The sequence below is a fragment of the Vanessa atalanta genome, chromosome 30 (genome assembly GCF_905147765.1).
Source record: "Vanessa atalanta chromosome 30, ilVanAtal1.2, whole genome shotgun sequence".
In the NCBI taxonomy this organism is placed as follows: Eukaryota; Metazoa; Arthropoda; class Insecta; order Lepidoptera; family Nymphalidae; genus Vanessa; species Vanessa atalanta.
In genome coordinates, this window is record NC_061900.1 from 4,346,850 (window position 1) to 4,367,717 (window position 20,868).

Consider the following 20,868-nt stretch of genomic DNA (forward strand, 5'->3'; position numbering starts at 1 on the left):
CCACCAAGTAAATAATATAATAGTATAGGGGTAAATAGGAATATCAGTAACAAATTGTAATGGGTATTACTAATGTTCATGTTTTAAATAGAAACAGAAGCAAGACAAACAGACTTCTCAGCGCATTAGATCAGAATTCGTCATTGTTTTCTTTAGTTTTTTTAAATCGTCGTCAAAATATGGATATGAGTCATGATTTTACGCGTAAATGCAAAGGTCGTATGTGCAAATTGATAAATTATGATCTATATACTAAAATTTTGAAATGACCTAACTGGTGTGTGTCACATGTATTTTGCACAGGTACTCCTTATGGGGCGTAGGTGAGCGTTGGTGTGGGTTCTTGGTGGTTGGCTTCTGTCTGCCCGTATAAAAAATTGAATAACTTTTATTGGGCCTATCTGGGATTTGAACCTAGAATCCCTGGCATCTGTAGCCCCACTGGGAAGTTCAGGAGTAGTATTCGTAATTCTTATTGTATACACGATATTTTGATTAGAGTCTATTAATTTCTATTCGCGTTTGAGCAGGGAGGATAGGAAAAGGGGAGAATATTATACCCAATAGTACCCAAAGCCCTTATCTGAATCTCTGACAGAGATAAATAAGTGAGGATTCCATGAGTTATTTCGCTCAACATATATTTAATATTAGTTGATCCTGCGGTTTTACTCGACACGGAATCCGTCATACCCCATTTTGCTCCTTCGAGGGGTGAATTAAAATAAGTAGACGGGACTCGAACTATCTCCATCTGTGATGACAGAGAGATACTTACGCATTGATAATATTAGTCTAGATGCAATACATATATGTTACTGTAAATCTTAAGATTTTCCAATAAAACCTAATATTCACCGATTACGAATGGTAAATGTCCATAAAACTTTGGGATTCGAACTTTTACCATCATTATCTTGGTAAATCTTAGGATTTACATATTAGGTTAGGTTAGGTGGAATGGCTTAAGTCCGAAAAAGTCTTACATTTACCATTCATAATCGGTAAATCTTAGGTTCTACTGGAAAATCTTAAGATTTACCTTAGTTCGAGCTTTTACAGTGACATATAAATACACAAATTATTTACACAATGACTTAAATACGTATAAACTAAATACAGTTCATAATTAGAAACAGTTACAGCACCTATCGTGACCGCGTGGTATGGTAACGAGAATTCACCAGCGGTAATTTTCCGTTGAATCGCTATTCCGATTCTCTGGGCAAAAAAGTAACCAGCCCTCACGTCACCCGTGTGCCCCCACTGGTGACGTAAGGGCCGGTTCATTGTTATTTATGGCTGAGACGGGGTGTTTTGTTTTGTAAATGTACATATATGAGCCGAGATGGCTCAGTGGTTAGAACGCGTGCATCTTAACCGATGATTTCGGGTTCAAACCCAGGCAGGCACCACTGAAATTTCATGTGCTTAATTTGTGTTTATAATTCATCTCGTGCTCGGCGGTGAAGGAAAACATCGTGAGGAAACCTGCATGTGTCTAATTTCAACGAAATTCTGCCACATGTGTATTCCGCCAACCCGCATTGGAGCAGCGTGGTGGAATATGCTCCAAACCTTCTCCTCAAAGGGAGAGGAGGCCTTTATCCCAGCAGTGGGACATTTACGGGCTGCTAGTATATGTTTTTAACCGACTTCATAAAGAATAGATTCTCAATTAGGTTCTATGGTGTAATTTCGTGTATGTAAAGCCGCTGGTTCAGCCAGTAGTTTAATAAAATGTTAATCCTGGTCTGATTCTGTGTTAGAGGTCATTGCATTGGTCTAAATTAATGTGGAGTAATTTTTTTAATTAAACTTTCCTCTCATTTCCAGTGCCAACGACGACTCGTGCGCAGCTCGCTGCGGAATACCTGGAGTACTGCAGGAGTAACGGGACACCGCCCATCGATTCAGTACTGCAACAAATACGGGTAACTCAGATACACACACACATACATATATATATAATTATATAGTAGTTTTTAGTTGTATGTGCACTTAGTAAGGTGAACGATTTCGTGGTGCCCCCGAAGAGTCTCCAGAATAAATTTCTTCTGCTTTATAAAAAAGTTTAAACAATGGCTATATGCCAATATTAAAACAATAATTATCCGCCCAAATTTAAAAATGCGAGACGGAAAACGATGTCGTTTTAATATTTCAATTTATTTGTTTTTTTTTTTCACAAAAATGCCTTAGAAATAAAAAAAATCGTTATGAAACTTGTCCTGCAGATTATTTAAAAAAAAAATATCGTTTTCTTAGCTCTCCAAAAATGTATAACAAGTAGGAACTTATTTTAAAGCAACTGAAAAACAATGACCACAAAGGACGCTGGTGGAAATTTTTGAGTTATCACGTTCCAAACCGCACTAGAGCTGCGTGGTGGAATACGCTCCTAACCTTCTCCTCAAAACGGAGAGAAGGCTTTAGCTATTTATAATTAAAATTATCATTGTACATGCAAAATGGTAAAAAAAAAAATATATCCCGCTGAGTTTCTTTCGCCGGTTCTTCTCAGGTCCGAGGTGCTAAATTCCGAACCGGTGGTAGATTTTTGACAATCAATAAGCAAGTGTATACACTTCTATATTGAATAAAGATTTTTGACTTTGACTTTGACTTTGAGCTCAACTGTGGGAAATTTAGATGCTGTACGTGTTGAAGTTTAATTTATGTTCTATAAACCATATATATATAATAGATAGAGACAAAGGAAAGAGAGTGACAGAGAGGGAAGGGTCGCCTGGAGGGGTCATAATGATTTTTATGTAATAAAACTTGGGTACAAAAAACATTTTTATTAGTGTTTATTATTTATCTCATTTTGATCGTTGAAGGCGAGATAACCCTCATTTGTCGAATGTAAGTCTGCCGCCACCAAAGTTTCCACCAATCCGCTTTAGAGCATCGTGGTAGAACATACGCCGAACCTTCTCGTGAGAAAGAGATTGATCTAGATGTCGGATGTGGGCAAACGACATTAATAGGCTGATATTATTCTGTTTCGATTCCAGGAACTACCAGAAAATACGATCGGTGGTACAACACGGGCTCCCCGTCTCGTTCTCAGCGACTGCTCGCTGCTCGGCTCGGCGCCGACGGACGCCCTCGAGGCTTTGTTGAGGAAGGTGCAGTTCCGGAAGCTGGAGCTAGACCACACTGATATTGACGATGAAGGAGCGGTTAGTATATATATTAGCTTGATGACGTATTGGACAGTGTTTATCAAACATTGTGTAACTCTTTTCCGGGTTATAAAGAATGTTTTTAATTTATAAAGTTGCATTGTTTTAGAAAAGGAATTTCGAAGTGATAACTTCTTATGGGAGGGTAAACTGCTTCGTTACGTAACGCGATACGGCGCCAGTCTACCTGGCTTCGCTTTCTGACTAGATTGGCCCGGTAACGCGTTACGTAACGAAGCGGCTTACCCTCCCATAACAAAACCTGGTAGGAAGTTTCTTTCGAATTTCGAAAGGCATTCGATTTTATTCGTTCCCACCACCCCCTATCAGATGGATTTCCTTACTAAGCCCAGCTGTGGGGTACGAATATGCTGTTACTTCTTTTTAAAATGGTGTATTATTTATTTTCAGGAGGCATTGTTCGATATGATCGAGTATTACGAGAGTACGTCGTCATTAGGTATATACGGACCGAGGCAGTTCGGGATACGAGGCTGGCAGGCTGCCTCGCGAATGATCAAGAAGGTAATTGGATGACAAGTTTTCCAAGTGCTCAGAAATGAAATGAGCTTTGGGCAAGTTCATCTGGGTATGAATCATTACATATCCTACCGCAGAGCAGCAATACTTACAGCTGATGTGTTCCGGTTTGAAGGGTGACTGTGTTATGCTAACTGGCACAAGGGACATATCATCTCAGTTGCCAAGGTCGATGATGAATTGGTGTTGTAATTTATTGAATTGGCTGATATATTTTAGTGGGCATGCGTTCGATATATCGAAACACGATTATCCGATGCCACCACCCACTCATCAGATATTCAACCGCCAAACGAGGGTGAGTGAGCGAGTGTAGGCACCGGCACAGGGGACGTAACGCGTGTGCGTGTGCGCAGAGCGCGGAGCTGGCGGAGCTGGCGGTGTGCGGCGCGCGGCTGGAGGCGGGGCACGCGCCCGTGCTGGCGCGCGCGCTGCGCCCCGCCGCCTGCGCGCTGCGGGCGCTGGCGCTGCAGGCCGCCGCGCTGGCCGGCGAGCCGCTGCTGGCGCTCGGTGAGTGCACCCCCCAATCAAATAAATTACCGACATTTGAGAATATATAAAAATTCCGCGTAAAAAAAACGTAAAATTAACGAAATCCGCTTTAATAAATTATGTAAAATCATATTCAATAGAAAGAGACGGAGAGATAAAGAAAGAGATATAAAGTAGACACGTTGTGACGTCACGACTAGAGGAACTACAATGCATTTTGAACGATTTTTGCCAGTTCGCTCTAGTGTAAGTCGCGCACGAAAACTTCGTTCCAAAAAAATACGACCAAATTTAGAATCTCATCTTTCCGAGTTTATTATTGGACAAATAATACCACTCCAAGAATCCTTTTCGGACGATCGCAAAGGACCAGATGGTCGAAATCTAAGAAAAGTTTAACTACAGGCACGAGGGACATAACATCTTAGTTCCCGAGGATGTAAGGAATGGTTGCATTTTTACGTCGAATTCAATGGGTATTTGTGAACTTACCATGATATGGTCCATTTGCTCTGTACCTCACCAAAGGCATGATAAATTTGGCAATCGTTGGCGATTTTACCCAAGATAAGTGACTTCATGAGCTTCGATTGGCTGATATTGACTTTACGGAATTGACGAATGCGCTGGTTGGTTAACGAGGTCGATCAGTATTCATGTTTTATTAAACCAACTCTTGGTTCGGCCAATCGGAGTCCTTGGATAGCCTGGATTTTCGCAATGGGGAAACCGAATTAAAACTCAATAGGCTATTTGACTGGTTTTTAAAATCAATTTTATATTGTTTTTTTTTTTAGTTCTAGTACATATTTGCTGAAAAATATCAAAATAAAAATTCCATATTTAAATAGCGCGCGAAATTTGACAGTATGGCGCTGCAATGGGATCGGTGACGTCACTTGCCTGTATTGTTATCTCTGGCACGTGTAATCCACATACAGTAGGCAAACGAGGTTAACGAGCAAGTGACGTCATCATAAACCCGACCAATCAGGGGCGTTTTGTTTTAAAACGTTTAAAAAAAAGCGTTTTCATTCAACTTTCGTTAATAAATAACCATTTTTAAACTCATAATATATACTGATTACAATAATTGACACTTTATTTATCGCATTGTCAAATAGCCTATTGTCCCTAAAAAAAATCTCTAAATTTATGGAAATTTTAATGCAAGTACAATTCCGTCCGCGTCAATCTCGAATCGACTCTAGAATTATTTCAATATTGCTTTAGTTGAGAGTCACATAGACTCGCCTCACTTGATATAGTTTGTTAGGAGACGATTTTAAAGCTCTTGTGACGGGTTGGAGGGAAATTTCTGTCGTATTTCAAAGAAAATATTGGAATTCATTTCATAAAATTATCATCATCATCCTCCTGCCCTTATCCCAATTTTACTTGGGGTCGGCGCAGTATGTCCTCTTCTTCCATACTTCTCTGTCAGACGTCATCTCACAAGTAACATTCTTTCTAACCATATCGTCTTTCACACAATCCATCCATCGTTTCTTGGGTCGTCCCCTACCTCTATATCCATCCACATCCATACTCAAAACCTTTCTCACAACATGGTCCTCATTCCTCCGCATAACATGCACATACCAAGACAGCCGGTTTCCAGATAGCTTCTCGGTTACCGGTGCCACTTTCAAACTTTCATTTCATAAAATTATGTGTTTAATATTTAATTTATGCTCCGTTGCTTGTTACGACTTGTTGCCATCTTTCGGGTGACCTGTGAATTCCTGTTTTGTAGAAGTTCTCGCTCTTCGAGTTTAAATAGTCAACAATTGTATCAGAAAGGAGATTGTCTCCGTGGTTAGAACAAGCAGGCACCACTGAATTATCATGTGCTTGATTTGTGTTTATAATTAGTGCTCGGCGAAGGAAAACATCGTGAGGAAACCTGCACGTGTTTAATTTCAACGAAATTCTGCCACATGTGTATCCACCAACCCGCATGGTGGAATGTGCTCCAAATCTTCTAAAAAATGAGAGGAGGCATTAGCCCAGCAGTGGGAAATTTACAGTCTGTTAATGCAAAATGCATTAGAAACACTTTTGATAGAGTTTAATTTTTTTCCCGTTGGATAATTTTGCAAATGTCTGAACAGGTCATTATCAGACGGTGCAATGTTAGCCGAATACGGTGGGTGACTAAGGACTCTCCATCCTTTTCTGGACGCTAATACTGGCCTTTTCTATCTGATAGCTGCATCATTACAGAACCGCATTGTTAGTTTCTCCCCGTTTCAGCAACTCGTAATACACTCGACCTTTCCTATCCCACCAAAAATACAACTTTTCAGTACTTTTCCTTGATGGATATTTGATTTTGGAACTGTTTCTGATGACGTTCCCGGTTTGCAGTAAGGTTTATAAAGAACTGCTTAAAATACGACAGAACTTTCCCTCCGACCCAATAAAAGCCTCCTCGAATGGTAAGCTTGGTACTCATATTGACGACAAACGTGCCCGCGCCGCAGTGCTGGCGCTGAAGACGAACACGTCGGTGCGCGAGCTGCGGCTCGGCGACAACGGGCTGGCGGCGGCCGACGCGGCGCAGGTGGCCACGCTGCTGCGCTACAACACGCGGATACACTTGCTCGACCTCTCCAACAACCAGATACAGGTGGGCGAGCCGATGGTAACCGCCGTCGGTGTTACTTAATCTGTGGATGTGTATTAATAGTATTGTATATTTATGTATGAACGAGAAATCGCTAGCAAACATAATGAATAAATAAATAGGTAGGTAGGTAGATAGATAAAAATAAATACGCATAGTCTTGACTGCCTAGGTACAAGGCCACAGATCTCAAGGTCCTAGGCCCAAAACCAAAGTCAGGCCGATTTATAGTGACTGGGTTTTCTATCGAATAGTTCTCAGTGACAACCCGGTGTCTGGATGTGACGATGTGAAGTCGATGACGTATCGACGATGTTGGACTACGTTGGGTTTATTATAGTGCACAGGTGTGTGTGTGTGTGTGCGTGCAAACACAGGTTCTTCTATGGCCTGACTGTTACTATCTAATGGGATTTCAAATTCGACCAGACCGGAAATAATTTAATCGCGGCTTTCGCGCTTTACCTTGTGACTTCCAACTTCCACGACTGCTACTCAGAACTTTTCGACGGTATTTTTTTTATGGCATAGGTTGGCCCACCTGATGTTAAATGGCCACCACCGCCCGTAGACAATGGCGCTGTAAGAAATATAATAGAATATCCTTACATCGCCAATGCGCCACCAACTTCGGACACAAGATGTTATGACCCTTGTGCCTGTAGTTACACTGGCTCACTCACCCTTCAAACCGGAACACAACAATACTGAGTACTGCTGTTTGGCGATAGGATAACTGATGAGTGTCTGGTAGCTACCCAGACGAGCTTACACAAAGCTCAACCACCAAGTATATGTATTAACGAAACTTTTGTTAAGTTGCATGTAGTATCAGTTGGTGGTAGGGCTTCGTGCAGTTCATCAGGGCTTCAAGCATCATTAGATATTCTATCACCAGCGTCGACAATATGACATTGATGTACGATACATTTATGGCTAGCGAAATTACAGTATTGATGTATACGTCACTTACCACGAGATGAGTTATTACCAAATCCGTCTAACTGTATAAATTAAACGAAACAAAATAATAATAATAATAATAGCTGTATCTTGTTTTTTTTTTCAGGATGCGGGTTTAGCGCACATAGCGAGCGCGTTGGAAGCTCAGTCGGCTCATTCACCGCCCTCGCCTTCGACGATCTCGCCGCTCTACGGTCGAAGTGAGTTACAATTTTAATATGCGTATACTCTATTCCAACCATAAGAGGAGAAAAGCCAAATAAACAACATTTGACAGCAAATTGACGCGACGTCATTGGTCGAGAGCTCGATTAATCTGTGATATTCACTGTGGATTGGCGATTGGCGTTTGAACGTCGACGAAACTGTTATCGGAACTTTGGAAGTAAAATTAAAGTGGATATAAGTAGTTAAGTGTAATAGTGTTGTATTATAAATAAAGATATATTAATCGTAAACTCTTAGTAGTGTTTATAGCTGAGTTATTAGTGAAATGCGTGATATACGTAAATTTAAGGTTTGTTTATCTTTTTTCCTACTTCCATTGGAATAGGCTATCAATTAATATGTTTTTCGTAGCTACTGAGTTTCGTGTCGGTTCTCAGTAGAATCTACATTCCGAACTGTGTGTAGCTCTACTGTGAATTAATTAAAAGTAAGTGAATTAAAAAAAAGTATTAATAAGTGCTAATGTCAAGTATGGTCAGCAAAAACATTTTATCTGATTGTATTTAGTATTGAAATTATATTTATTTAAAAATGTGTATGAATTTAGTTTCAGCCGGTGGGTACGAGTCACGCGGCCTGGCGTTCCTCGTGCTCTGGAACAATCAGCTGACGAGGAACTGTGCTCAACACTTGGCTAAAATATTGGTAAGTACCATCACTATACAAAATATTCTTTATACGAGTTCTTATAAGAGTACTTGAATTAAATGTAAAGCTAACAACGTTTCGGGAAGTAGATTCTACCGATGAGAACCGGCAAGAAACTCAGCAGATACTCTATTTCACCATTTTAATTACAGAGTATGTCGGTAAAGAACAAGAAATTCACGCTTGTCACGTTAATAGTCTAAATTTGAAACCGCGAAGCGTAAAGATCACTACATATTATAAATTTATGTTTTGTTGATATCGCGCTGGATGTGATCCTAATTGTATCCGGGCGAAGCCGGGACTGATAGTTAATATTATGTATATTAAATCCTCCTATCGATCCTTCGAAACTCGTAGCATCTTCTGGTATGAGCAGCGAACTCAAAACTCAAACTCAAATTCCTTTATTCAATATAGAAGCGTTACAGTTACTTACTGATGGTCAAATTAAACACTACCACCGGAACCGGCGAAAGAAACTCAGCGGGTCTTTTTTTTTTTGTCAAATTAATTATATACATGATTGTCTATGAATAGAACCATCTAATAGCTGAAACACGCCCCTCCCCCCGCAGCGCACGTCGCAGTCGCTGTGCGTGCTGAACGTGGGCCGCAACGCGCTGGGCGCCGACGGCGTGCGCGCGCTGGCGGCCGAGCGCGCCGCGCCGCTCGTGTCGCTGGGCCTGCAGGCCGCGCGCCTGGCGCCCGACGCGCGCAGCGTGGCCGCGCTCGTGCGCGCGCACTCCGCGCTGCAGGTATGTCTGGTGGAGGCCTCCTCTCCCTTTGAGGCGAGGGTTCGGAGCGTATCCCCCACGCGGCTCCAGTGCGGGTCGGTGGATATCGTGTGACAGAATATCGTTGAAATTGGACCCGTGCAAACTCTCCTCGCGATGTTTTCCTTCACCGCCGAGCTCGGGATGAATTGTAAACACAAATTAAGGACAATTAATGGTAATCACTTTCCATTAGGTGAGCCTCCTGCTCGTTTGCATTATAACATAAAAATTCAGTGGTGCTTGCCTGGTTATGAAACCGCAATCATCGGTTGAGAGGCACGCGTTCTAAACATTGAGCCATCTCGGCTCTCTCAGCATTCAACTTAAAAATTAATAATCTCTTAAATCAATTAAGCACTTGGAACAAAGTTGCACCTTTATTTTATGATTAATTGAAAAATATGCGCTTTCCAGAGACTCGATCTACGCGAGAATAAGTTCAGCATAACGGGGCTGGAGGCGATCCTGAGCGCCTTGAAGGAAAATACAACGCTGACACAGATCGACTTGGACGATCCGCCTGTGAGTGATAGAAGACAACTTTGTAATTGACGTCATCGGCCCGGGATGATTCCGTTCCGTACTGACGACGACGTCATCAGACTGGAATACGACTTTTTGGTACTAAGATAAGCCGGCGATAGCGTCGGCCAATAGACGTCGAAGCGAGACGTTACTTGTTAATTTATACGGATTACATTGATATTTAAGTACTAAGCACACTAATAATAGATAACTAGATACGAACTCTGTTGAATTGTACTTAACTGCAATCCGTACACCTGAGTTTAGTATAGCTTCGCCATTCGTTCAGCGTGGTTGTGTACGGAGCTGCGTTATAATTCCGCGTCAAAGTATGAACCAAAATAATAATATAATAATTCTGAACTATTATTTAAGTCAAGGTTAATAATACTTTGACAAAATTATTTGAAAAAAAGTAAAATCACATGTGGTTCAAAAAAATTTAATATCTAGATAATGTTATCATAATACTAGAGTATAATAAGTAATCGAAGTTAAAGTCAATTTTTTTTAACATAGAAGTACTTACTTTAGGTTAGGAAATTAACACCTCGGACCTGAGAAGATCCGGACAAGAGAAACTCAGCTGGATTTTTTTTTATAACTATGGATTTCCAGTAATAATAATAAATGTATTTTCGTTATTTGAAACAGCCTGGAGACGATCGTCTCATTCGTTCATTGAATACTTTTTAAACGTTTTTTGGGATACTTTTGTTGAATCGTATACATTGCCTCACAAAAGAGTTAGTTAGAGTTACCCTGTGCCTGTCATCTTATGAAAACCCGACTTGGATATGATATTTGTCGTAATAGTAATTATTTTCTATACAATAGGAAGCGAATCCGTCGTCGGTGAACGCGCAGTCGTGTACCGAGGCGGCGACGATGGCGCGACTGCTGGGCGACATCCGGGCGATATGTCGCAGGAACGAGTCCGCGAACACGGCGCCCGACAGGCTGCTCAGGAAGATCAGCTTGACGTGCCACACCGCTCCCGTGCCCAAGGTGCGTGCATCCCGACGGCAGGGGGACTCGAGATAAGCGAACCTCAGATGTACACGTTCGCAGCGATTCGCAACAAAACATATATATATATGTTTTGTTGCGAATCGCTGCGATGTCGGAGGAATGCGAGTGCACCCAACGCTTTTCGACCGAGAACTGTGTCTCCCGACTCTGCGCTGGCCCCGACGTTCCGTTAGTGCGAACTGCCACGCCATCTGCCGGCCAACTAAGCACTTTGCCTCAAATCAGCGTCTTTTTATTATTTGCGCTGACATATATGTATTTTTATAATTAAATTACTTTACCACTTTAATTTGACTTCAAGATACCCGATAAGAACTGTCTGTAATAACAAAATTGTCCAACAGAAATAAAAAAAAAAAACAAAATCAAAATATACTTTATTCAAGTAGGCTCTTACGAGCACTTTTGAATCGTCATTTAACAAACTATATTAAGTGAAGCTACCACCGGTTCGGAATGTAGATTCTACCTAGACGAACCGGCAAGAGACTCAGTAGCTACTCTTTTTCAACATCTAAAAATACAGTTATGTTAGTTAAATACAATTATATATGTATGTAAAGTAAATGTAAATTGAGTGTCGCGTGTGCACGTTCCAGAGCGCGGTGTGCGAGGAGGGCGGCCGCAGTCGCCTGCGCTCGCCCGCGCCCTCCCCCGCGCCCTCCCCCGCCGGCAGCCCCGTGCCCGCGCCGGCGCACTCGCGCTTCTCGGTGAGTGCTGCGGTGGCCCGATTAAATATCCGATTGCTGCTATATCGCAGTGAGCTATCGAAGTCGATTTTATAAAGTGATAACTTCTTATTACCGCTTCGTTATGTAACGCGTTATGTTACGCCACGTCCGCCTTCCCTTTCTCTCTTACGCATACGCAGCGGTGGGCAGGCTCCTCCTCTCTCACTCCAGCCGTATTTCTATCGGGCGTCCCGAGACGCACGCGTATTTTTATTTTTTTTAATTTAAAAATATTTTTGTATACTTTCAGGTGATACCGGTGACCCCGGACAGAGTGACTCACAGTCCCAGTCCGAACACTCCAACGAAGAGCGGATTTTGTTCGACACCGTCTAGATTTAAAGTTGTACAGGTGTGATTCATTATCATTTTTATTTGTATAAAATTTGTAAGCTGACTGGAAAATTGGCTATCTGATGGTAAACGATAATCACTCGAAGACATTAAGCATTCCTTAGGCTATTCCATGTGCTAGGGACATGGCGTATTTAAATAGGCAGACGACGCGCGTTTCAATGACGTAGATGCTTATTTTTGCGTTTTTGTAGATTCGAACGCGCATAAAACGCGATATAAACGTGCGTGTGAAGTGCGTTTGTATCGCGTTTGATGGCCGTACTAATGGCCAGAGGAGGGGGAGGGGCGTGCGCTCACGCCATTGTACAACTGACGATGAGTTTATGACCAAAACGTGGAAGTTACGAGACTACAAAGCATCTGTATCAGTGTATTTGTTCGTATACGCGCAGTAACCGCACGTTTTCCGAACGCTCGCAATGTGCTTAATTTACAAGGTTGCTTTCAAATCTCGTTTGAAGCGCCTATACGCGCGTTTATATTACGCTGTGCTAGGGGCCTTACGTCTAATTAAAGTGTAATAAAAACCAACCGCCGCCGAGATGGCCCAGTGGTTAGAACGCGTGCATCTTAACCGATGATTTCGGGTTCAAACCCAGGCAGGCACCACTGAATTTTCATGTGCTTAATTTGTGTTTATAATTCATCTCGTGCTCGGCGATGAAGGAAAACATCGTGAGGAAACCTGCATGTGTCTAATTTCAACGAAATTCTGCCACATGTGTATTCCCCCGCATTGGAGCAGCGTGGTGGAATATGCTCCAAACCTTCTCCTCAAAGGGAGAGGAGGCCTTTATCCCAGCAGTGGGACATTTACGGGCTGCTAATGCTAAAAAACCAACCTCGGCAACTAAGATTTACTTTACACTTAATCTTCAAACCAAAACATAATAATTCTATGTATCGCTCTGTTACGGTAGATTTATTATTTTTTATTTTATGGTATAGTTTTGCGGACGAGCCCATGGGCCACCTTTTTTTTTATGGCATTGGTTGGCGGACGAGCATATGGGCCATCTGATGGTCACCGATGGTAACCGGCTCACTCACCCTTCAAACGGGAACCAACAATACTGAGTACTGTTGTTTGGCGGTAGAATATCTGATACCGACAAATGTAAGCCCTGATTCGGAAGTCACCAAAAAGTCATACATACGGCGTCTCCTAGTTTAGGAGTATAGGGCCTCATTGATGTGCGTATCATACTGTATACCAATGGTAAAATCAAAGGTGGTATCTACATAGAGATACTTGCCCATAGTCCTAGCATCAATTATTAATTTAACTGTTCTCTCTTTCATGGATACTAATGAGGAAAAAACGATTTCTTTCACAGGTTGCCGAACCACCGCAGATACAAATTCATCAAGCGCCAAGGAAATCCCCGTCAAGATTCTCTGTGACGAGAAATTACGATACAATTTATAATCCGACTTTACCACCGACCTCGCCATCGCCGTCACCGTCGCCGTCCCCGTCATCGTCGCCGGCGCCCGAGCTACCCGGTGATGTTAAATTCGATAGATTTCTATCCAGTGATGATGAGAAAAAGGAAGACAATTCTAATGATAAAATCGTTAAAATTACATCAAAACATACAAATGATCCTACAAGAGCGATAAATAGTAACGAAAAATCTATTCCTGATGTAAATAGAGTTTCTAAAGAAGATATCAAAAGTAGTCTTGAACCAATTTTTAAACCAAAACCAGAAGTAAAACCGGAATGTAATGTTAGTATAACAGTTATCGTACCGAATACGGAAAATCGTTCTTTTGTTACACAAACGAAAGAAATCAGGACAGACTTCAATGTTGAAGTTGGAATTGATGAAGTCGGTAAAATGGGGGATGATATTAAAGGCGTTCCTGAAATGAAGGACGAAATTGACGAAATCAAGATTGAAAATGTAGTTATTAGTGAAAATTTGGAAACTGATCACGTTAAGAATGAAACAGAAAAGAAACCTTTGAATATGCCCGAATCTGTGATAATTGCACCCATATTGAGTGATAAAGAACCTACCTTAGGTCCAGAAGCCGTAAATATACCTAAAATTATTAAAATCAAACCGGAAACAATATTAAGTTCAGTTTCCAAGCAAAGTGATATTGTGACAAGTGAAGCTAGTGATGTTAAACATCTTAGTGATGCGAACGTTATTAAAAATATAGATTCGTTGAACAACGAAAGAGTTTTAAAAGACAGCGGTGATTTTAGCAATAGTGTTAAACAATTAAACTTAGTTAAAATTAGTGACGTTAAAGACTCGAGCGACGTTAAAAGTGATAAATACGGTTATAAAAACGTAATGTCTCATACTGAGACCGTAGACAATATTGGTGATGATAAAACGTTAGAGACGGAGACAAATATAGTTAAAACTAGTGTAGATTTGAGTGATAATGTCAAAATGGAAACATCTGTTACAGTGAACGAGGATAGAACCAAAGTACATCGCGACCAAAATGTAAATAAAATAGATAATAAGGGACTAGCCATTAAACAAATAGCGGCAATAAATCAAGGTATAGATGACATTGTACAGGAAATGAAGGATCTGTCGTTGATAAGTAGAAAAAATACTGATATAGTAATAGTTGATAACATTGTACCTGCTCTTAATAGAGAAAGCGTAGTTTTAAAGAAGAATAAAAGTGAGTCTAGCTTAGACAGTCCGGATCTAGAAGTGTCTAGATTGATGAGGAAACCGGTCAGTGCCTTCTGCGACAGCAGTTCGTCTTTAGAGATATCTGGAAGTTCCGTCGAAAGCCTTAATACCGAGAGCCGTATCAAAGTAGCTAGGGACGATTGCGTCCGTATGATGTCGACGGAGAGCAGTGTCGAGTCAACCAGTGATGTGACACCAGTTAACTTAAATATATCGATAAGTTCGAATGAAAGTGTCTCGCCGATTATATTTAATACGAAGAAAATTCACGGCTCGCTATCGAGCCTGGAGGCGAGTGTTAGTTCTGTTGATTCAGCGAGGCAAGAGAAAGTTATGCTAACGTCAGCGGATTCTGGAATAGAGTATTCTTTACAGAATCCCTCGGACACGAAAGAGGATAGTTCGTCGAACGAAGGCACGTTAACCTGTAGTTCGAGTTTAAAGGATTCCGTCAAAAAAGACGGGCAGGAGACCCTGACGTCTCCGAAGAGGACTTCCAGTTTATTGGACGTTCCGGCGTTGAAGTCTAAGGGTTTGGAGAGAATGAGAAAGATATCGTGGGTGGCGCCATCCGCTAGCTTCCATTTACCAAAACCAGAGGAGAGAATCGAATACAAATTGCCGAGTAATTTGGAAAAACTACTAAGTCTGTTCCAACATCCGAGCAGTTTGTTCTCGAGGAACAGCGACGACGAAAAGAAGTCCACATCGAGCACGCCCCCTAGGAAAGACTCATCTTTAACGAGTTCGTTCTGGTCCTGGGGTAGTGTGACTGAGAAAAACGACAAAGACGACACAGACAGCCTCTCAGAGGCAACAGATTCTACTCTGTCCGAGCGAGTCCAAGTATCATTCGTTGACGAATCATTTTCAAGAAAACTCGACAGCAAAACGCCATCCACCGACACGGACAACACTTTAAGCGAGTTCCAGACGTTCCCCTCCACCGGGGAGACCAGAGTTACCGAAATAACCACCGATGACAATTTAGTACAAAAATGTTTAGCTTTAAGCGATAAATGTATAGACGCAAGCACGGATCAACCGGCGTGTGATAAAATAGATCTCAATGAGCCCAACGACTTGAATAACGTATACGAGAACCGGTCCGGTGATCGGCCGGAAACCGGTGCGTGTAGCGAAGCTACGTTAGTTAAGTTAGATGATGAAAAAACGGATGTTAGACCGCGATCGTTCGCATCGGTCCTAAAATCATCCGGTTCTGAAAATTCTTTGGAGAAACAGACCAGCCCGGAAACGGGTCAGCCGGTCGATAAACTACCCAGCAAAGTGATACGAGGTATCAAAGAAAATATAAGCCCCGAAAATACATTGACTTCGAGTATAACCACCAGAGCAATAGCAATGGAGCTCACGGATCGTCAAGTGAAGAGCAAGCCAGTAGTGAACGCTGTTTGGGAAGTCACGAATCCATTGCAAGAGAAGACTGAAATTAAAGCCGAAGGTGTTAAAGTTCAAAGTGACTTAGCGCCGATCGCGACAATTGACGAAACCAGTGACGTGGCAGCAGACGATTTAATACAGTTGGCGTATATCGACGACGCGAAGGTAGACGATAGGGTTGTGGAAGTTGAGAAAAAAATCGACGAACAAAAGCAAGAGCTGTGCAACGTCGATTTAGGGAAGGACGCACTGTCTTATTTAATGTTCGAAAACAGAGAGTTCGAAACGACGCCAGCGGAAAAGTCCCCGCAAGGATCGCTCGCGCAAGAGTTGAGGGACGCTGAAATCAAGGAAATGTTGGATCTATCACCGGAATTGGTGATCGATGAAGCCGTCGAAATACCGGAAATATTTACAGTCGAAATTAAAGGACGAAGGAGTTCGCCGATAATCCCCGAAAGGGCTAAAATTAAAAAGTCGAATTCCCTCGAAGATTTGACGAAACGACCCGTCTTGGAAGAGAAAGACAGTCCGAAGTTGAAGAGTATTGCGTTTAAAGTGCCCGAAAGTACGACGCCGAGAGATATACCGGAACGGAAGTCGAAGTTGAGGAGTAGAAGCGGTTCCAGTCCAAAATCGTTACCAGAGAGCTTAAACAAGCCGTGCCCATTGATCAAAATGGATTCAATTCTGAGTAAGAAGAAGAAAAAAGTATCCTCGCTGGGTAAAATGGCTAGAGACTCACTTTTAGCACTGAACATGACTGAAGAGGAAATAGCAGAGTTCCGGAGGTCCTACAAACTGACATCAGTGGAAAGTCTGAGGTCACTCGAGTCGGTATCCGAAGACGCGAACTCCCAAAGCGGCACATCCTTCGATTCGAGATGCAAAGCGTGCCTGAGGACATCCCAGGAGAGTTTAATGTCTCTCGATTCAATCACGGAAGATTGCAGATGCGTCGAAGATTGTGAGAAACGTCAAAATAGATGAACTAGTGTCTTCGTAAACGATTCTGGCGGCGTTTTTGTCGCATACGGGTATAAACGGCTCGGGGAGCGATCAATTCATTGTCTCTGTAGTATTATTTCACGCCTGAGTAATATTTATTTATAACGTTGTAATATATAGTGTACATATATCAATATATCTTCAGAATTTTATACGATAAAGAGAATATTTCGCGTATCTTACGTACAGACGGTTATTGAACTTGGCGAGATTGAATTTTTTTTTTTTTTAAATATATGTTACATATTAGAGTATAATTCGAAAAAGAATTTTTTAAATTTATAAAAAAATATTCGATTGAATTTTTTACTTAAATTATGGCAACGTTTAATGTAATTCGTGCAATTTGAATGATCGTCCGTATAGAAGGCTAGGCTTTGCGAATTAAAAAAAACAAAAAAAACAAAAAATTTCGTCGCCATATTTAATTCGCGGCTTTTATACATTACGGATGTAACTCGTTGATTATATTTATCGATTGTCGATAATCGATATATCAAATTGATGTATCGATGTTTATTCTCTTAGAAAGAAAAGTTTAATTGTAAAAAAAAAAACGTAGAATAAAAAAATTAGGACGTTTCAGATGAATTCTCATTAATTGTCACAGTTTTATTTAAATAGACGAATAAAGTATGTACTTACAGAATTATTATTTATTTCTTTTTATAATGATACCAAACTTTTTCAACTTTGATATTTAAAGCTCATATTAAAAAAAGCTTTGATAAATAAGGCATATTACTCGATACAAGTTTATATTAAAGATAAAAAAGCGTGGACTTCTTGGCAGAATGTATAAAATTAATTGTTGTTCACTGACATACTCTGTGATTAAAATGGTGGCAAACTAACTACTGAGTTTCTTGCCGGCTCTCGGTAAAACCTACTTTCCGAATCGGTGGCTTTACATTCAATCCAACACGAACATGACGATTCAAAAGTGCTTTTATGAGTCTACTTGACTAAAGAATATTTGTTTTGTATATGGACTAAAAGACAATTTTTTTTATATTATAACATACGATCAAATCATTATATACAGGATTGAATCTTTTATAAATCTACTCTATTCCAACTATGAGAGGAGAATAGCCAAATAACCAACATTTGACAGCAAATTGACGCGACGTCATTGGTCGAGAGCTCGATTAATCTATGGTATTCACTATGGATTTGCGATAAAATGACATTTTGGACGTCGATGAAACTATTATCGGAATATTGGAAGTAAAATTTAAGTGATCATATTTTAACGACGCAAAGCGCTATCGTTTGTGTTTTTTGGTACCGGAACGCGTCCGTCGCAGGGACTAAACTATCGGGACGCCATTTTGAAATAAACGCGTCATTCGAGTTTCGAATGCGTACGAGTTTGTTTCATTGCTTTGCATATAGGTATCGCGGATCTGGTTGTTATTGTTAATTTTACTTATGAATCTGACGAATAATTATTCTTAAATAATATATGTTAATTAATATTTGTTACTTAATAATTTATTAAATCTTAAACAAATTCATTTTTTTTGTTGGTCCAAATGTTGTGAACTCCTGAACACTTGTTTACAAAATTTATAGCTTCTCATGACGGTTACTTTAGTTTTTTGCCAACTAAATGTATCGGGTACTGGTCGTCGCTCGCGGCTTTTCTCTGACGTCGTGGTGTTAGCCTATGTCCTTTCTTGGGGTTCAAGCTTTTTTCATATCAATTAGGCTTCAATTGTTTGGCCGTGAAGGCCTAACAGACAGACAGATCCGTAAGCGAATGAACAAGATACTGGATGTGGTAAAAATATACGAAAAAACATATATATCATTGATCAGTTCTAGGGGCGGATAGACCCCACGGTTAGACTTGCATTTTATATTTGAGTAGGTTCGGATTGGGAAACTCAAATACGGCTCTTAAAAAACGCGGATGACCTTTTTCTTCGTACGTAGCGAGCGTAATTGAAGTGATTCACGACCGACTCTAACGATCTGTGTAGGGTATTGAAGGTATGCAGCACGCGAGGCACGGAGACTCCAGACCTCAGCGCCTTCCCAAATTTAGCGCCCTCCCAACGCCGGCACTGATCAGCTCTACTAACGAATGCTATGATTATAATTACTTATAATAATATAAATAATTAAAAAAAGGATTTTTTATAATCCATACTGCGTTCACAATTGTTGATTGAAAAGGAGAGAAAACTGTCGGTGGGAACTCGCAGAATTAAAGCGAGTACATAAGAAAGAGATGGCAATATTTTCAGGGCAGTTCAGAACAAGTTTGGCGATTTAACGAATAGACGAAATCTGATTTAGATTTTGAATAAATTTGCAATGACACGAAATACCCCATTTTTATAAGCTTTGCTTAGTTCGGCTGGTCTCTGATTTTCGTGGTTGAAAATTTACTTTAATTTTACATTAATTTGTTAGAAATGTAATAATTAAAAAAGTAGTAAAATTGTCTATGTCCAAAGACGACTATTCTAGCGGCAAGATACGATGGCCGTTTTGACACATTAAAAAAGTGATGTGAAATGTAAATTTAGTATCGATATAATATATTCAAATCTTTGTTTTTTTGCAAGTAATTTAATTCAAGTTTTTGTTGCAAGTAGTATCTGATTAAAACGGTTTAATAAAAAAATATAAAATAAGTTTAAGTAATATATTCGAACGAAATCAATTTAAATCAAAAATTGGAATTAGAATGAATAACTTTATAAACGTAATAAACATATATAAATAAAATAAAATAAATAATTTATAAAATAGATAAAATATTTACTGTCAACACAAATATAACACGCGACTACGAGGTCGAGTGTGAGAGTGTGACGTACACGATTACTCAAAAAAAAAAAAAGTTATCTTCGCGTTACCCTAATATTTGTAGTTTAGAAATCACATTCGATAAATTTTATGACTAACTGCACGTCACTATCGACAATAAAGAACAACAATTTGTTCCTTCGATGTAATTATTTATTAAATATGAAACTTCATGAGCGGACAAACGTCAAAACGGCCATCATAGCGTGCCGCTACTATAAATATTTGACAGTACCCCAGAAGGGGATGTTAGAGTTGGTTCTATGTCAGGTAATGTAGAAATAAAAAGAAATTATTGTCACTAAACATATCTAAGAATTCAATCAAAAATCAAAATATACTTTATTCGAGTAGGCATTTACAAGCACTTTTGATTTAACAAACTATTTAATATAAAGCTACCACCGGTTCCGAATGTAGATTATATCTAGATGAACCGGCAAGAAACTCAGTAGTTACTTCTTTTAACATCTAAAAATACAGTCATGTTAGTTAAATACAATTATATATGTATGTAATGTCTCCTGCCTGGATTAATAATTATACAACACATAACTAGAGTTCAACGCCAACCCGCATTGGAGCAGCGTGGTGGAATATGCTCCAAACCTTCTCCTCGAAGGGAGAGGAGGCCTTTATCCCAGCAGTGGGACATTTACTAATAACTAGAGTTCGTAACAAAATTCAACGATTTAAATTGATATTCACGGATGATTTTTTTTTTTATGCTAAACAACAAAAAAAAAAAACTAAATAAAAGTATTGTAAATAAGAACTGTTTCAATCAAATTTCTTCATTAAAAGTTTGTGCCAACGACACGCTATTTAACGATTATAAAATCTAAT

General features: G+C 40.2%; 1 protein-coding gene across 1 annotated transcript in view; it reads left to right on the forward strand.

Annotated features, from left to right (window-relative positions):
• LOC125075260 overlaps window positions 1–17,819 on the forward strand; it is a 40,865-nt gene extending 23,046 nt beyond the window's left edge. The window contains exons 2-14 of the mRNA XM_047686957.1: window positions 1,837–1,934; window positions 3,021–3,188; window positions 3,603–3,716; window positions 4,088–4,241; window positions 6,710–6,855; window positions 7,922–8,015; window positions 8,591–8,688; window positions 9,270–9,449; window positions 9,885–9,992; window positions 10,833–11,003; window positions 11,627–11,737; window positions 12,009–12,110; window positions 13,453–17,819. Of these exons, the coding sequence (XP_047542913.1) occupies window positions 1,837–1,934; window positions 3,021–3,188; window positions 3,603–3,716; window positions 4,088–4,241; window positions 6,710–6,855; window positions 7,922–8,015; window positions 8,591–8,688; window positions 9,270–9,449; window positions 9,885–9,992; window positions 10,833–11,003; window positions 11,627–11,737; window positions 12,009–12,110; window positions 13,453–17,181 (5,273 nt within the window). The 3' untranslated portion in view covers window positions 17,182–17,819. The remainder of the gene's footprint in view (window positions 1–1,836; window positions 1,935–3,020; window positions 3,189–3,602; window positions 3,717–4,087; window positions 4,242–6,709; window positions 6,856–7,921; window positions 8,016–8,590; window positions 8,689–9,269; window positions 9,450–9,884; window positions 9,993–10,832; window positions 11,004–11,626; window positions 11,738–12,008; window positions 12,111–13,452) is intronic.
• The last annotated feature ends 3,049 nt before the right edge of the window (window positions 17,820–20,868 follow it).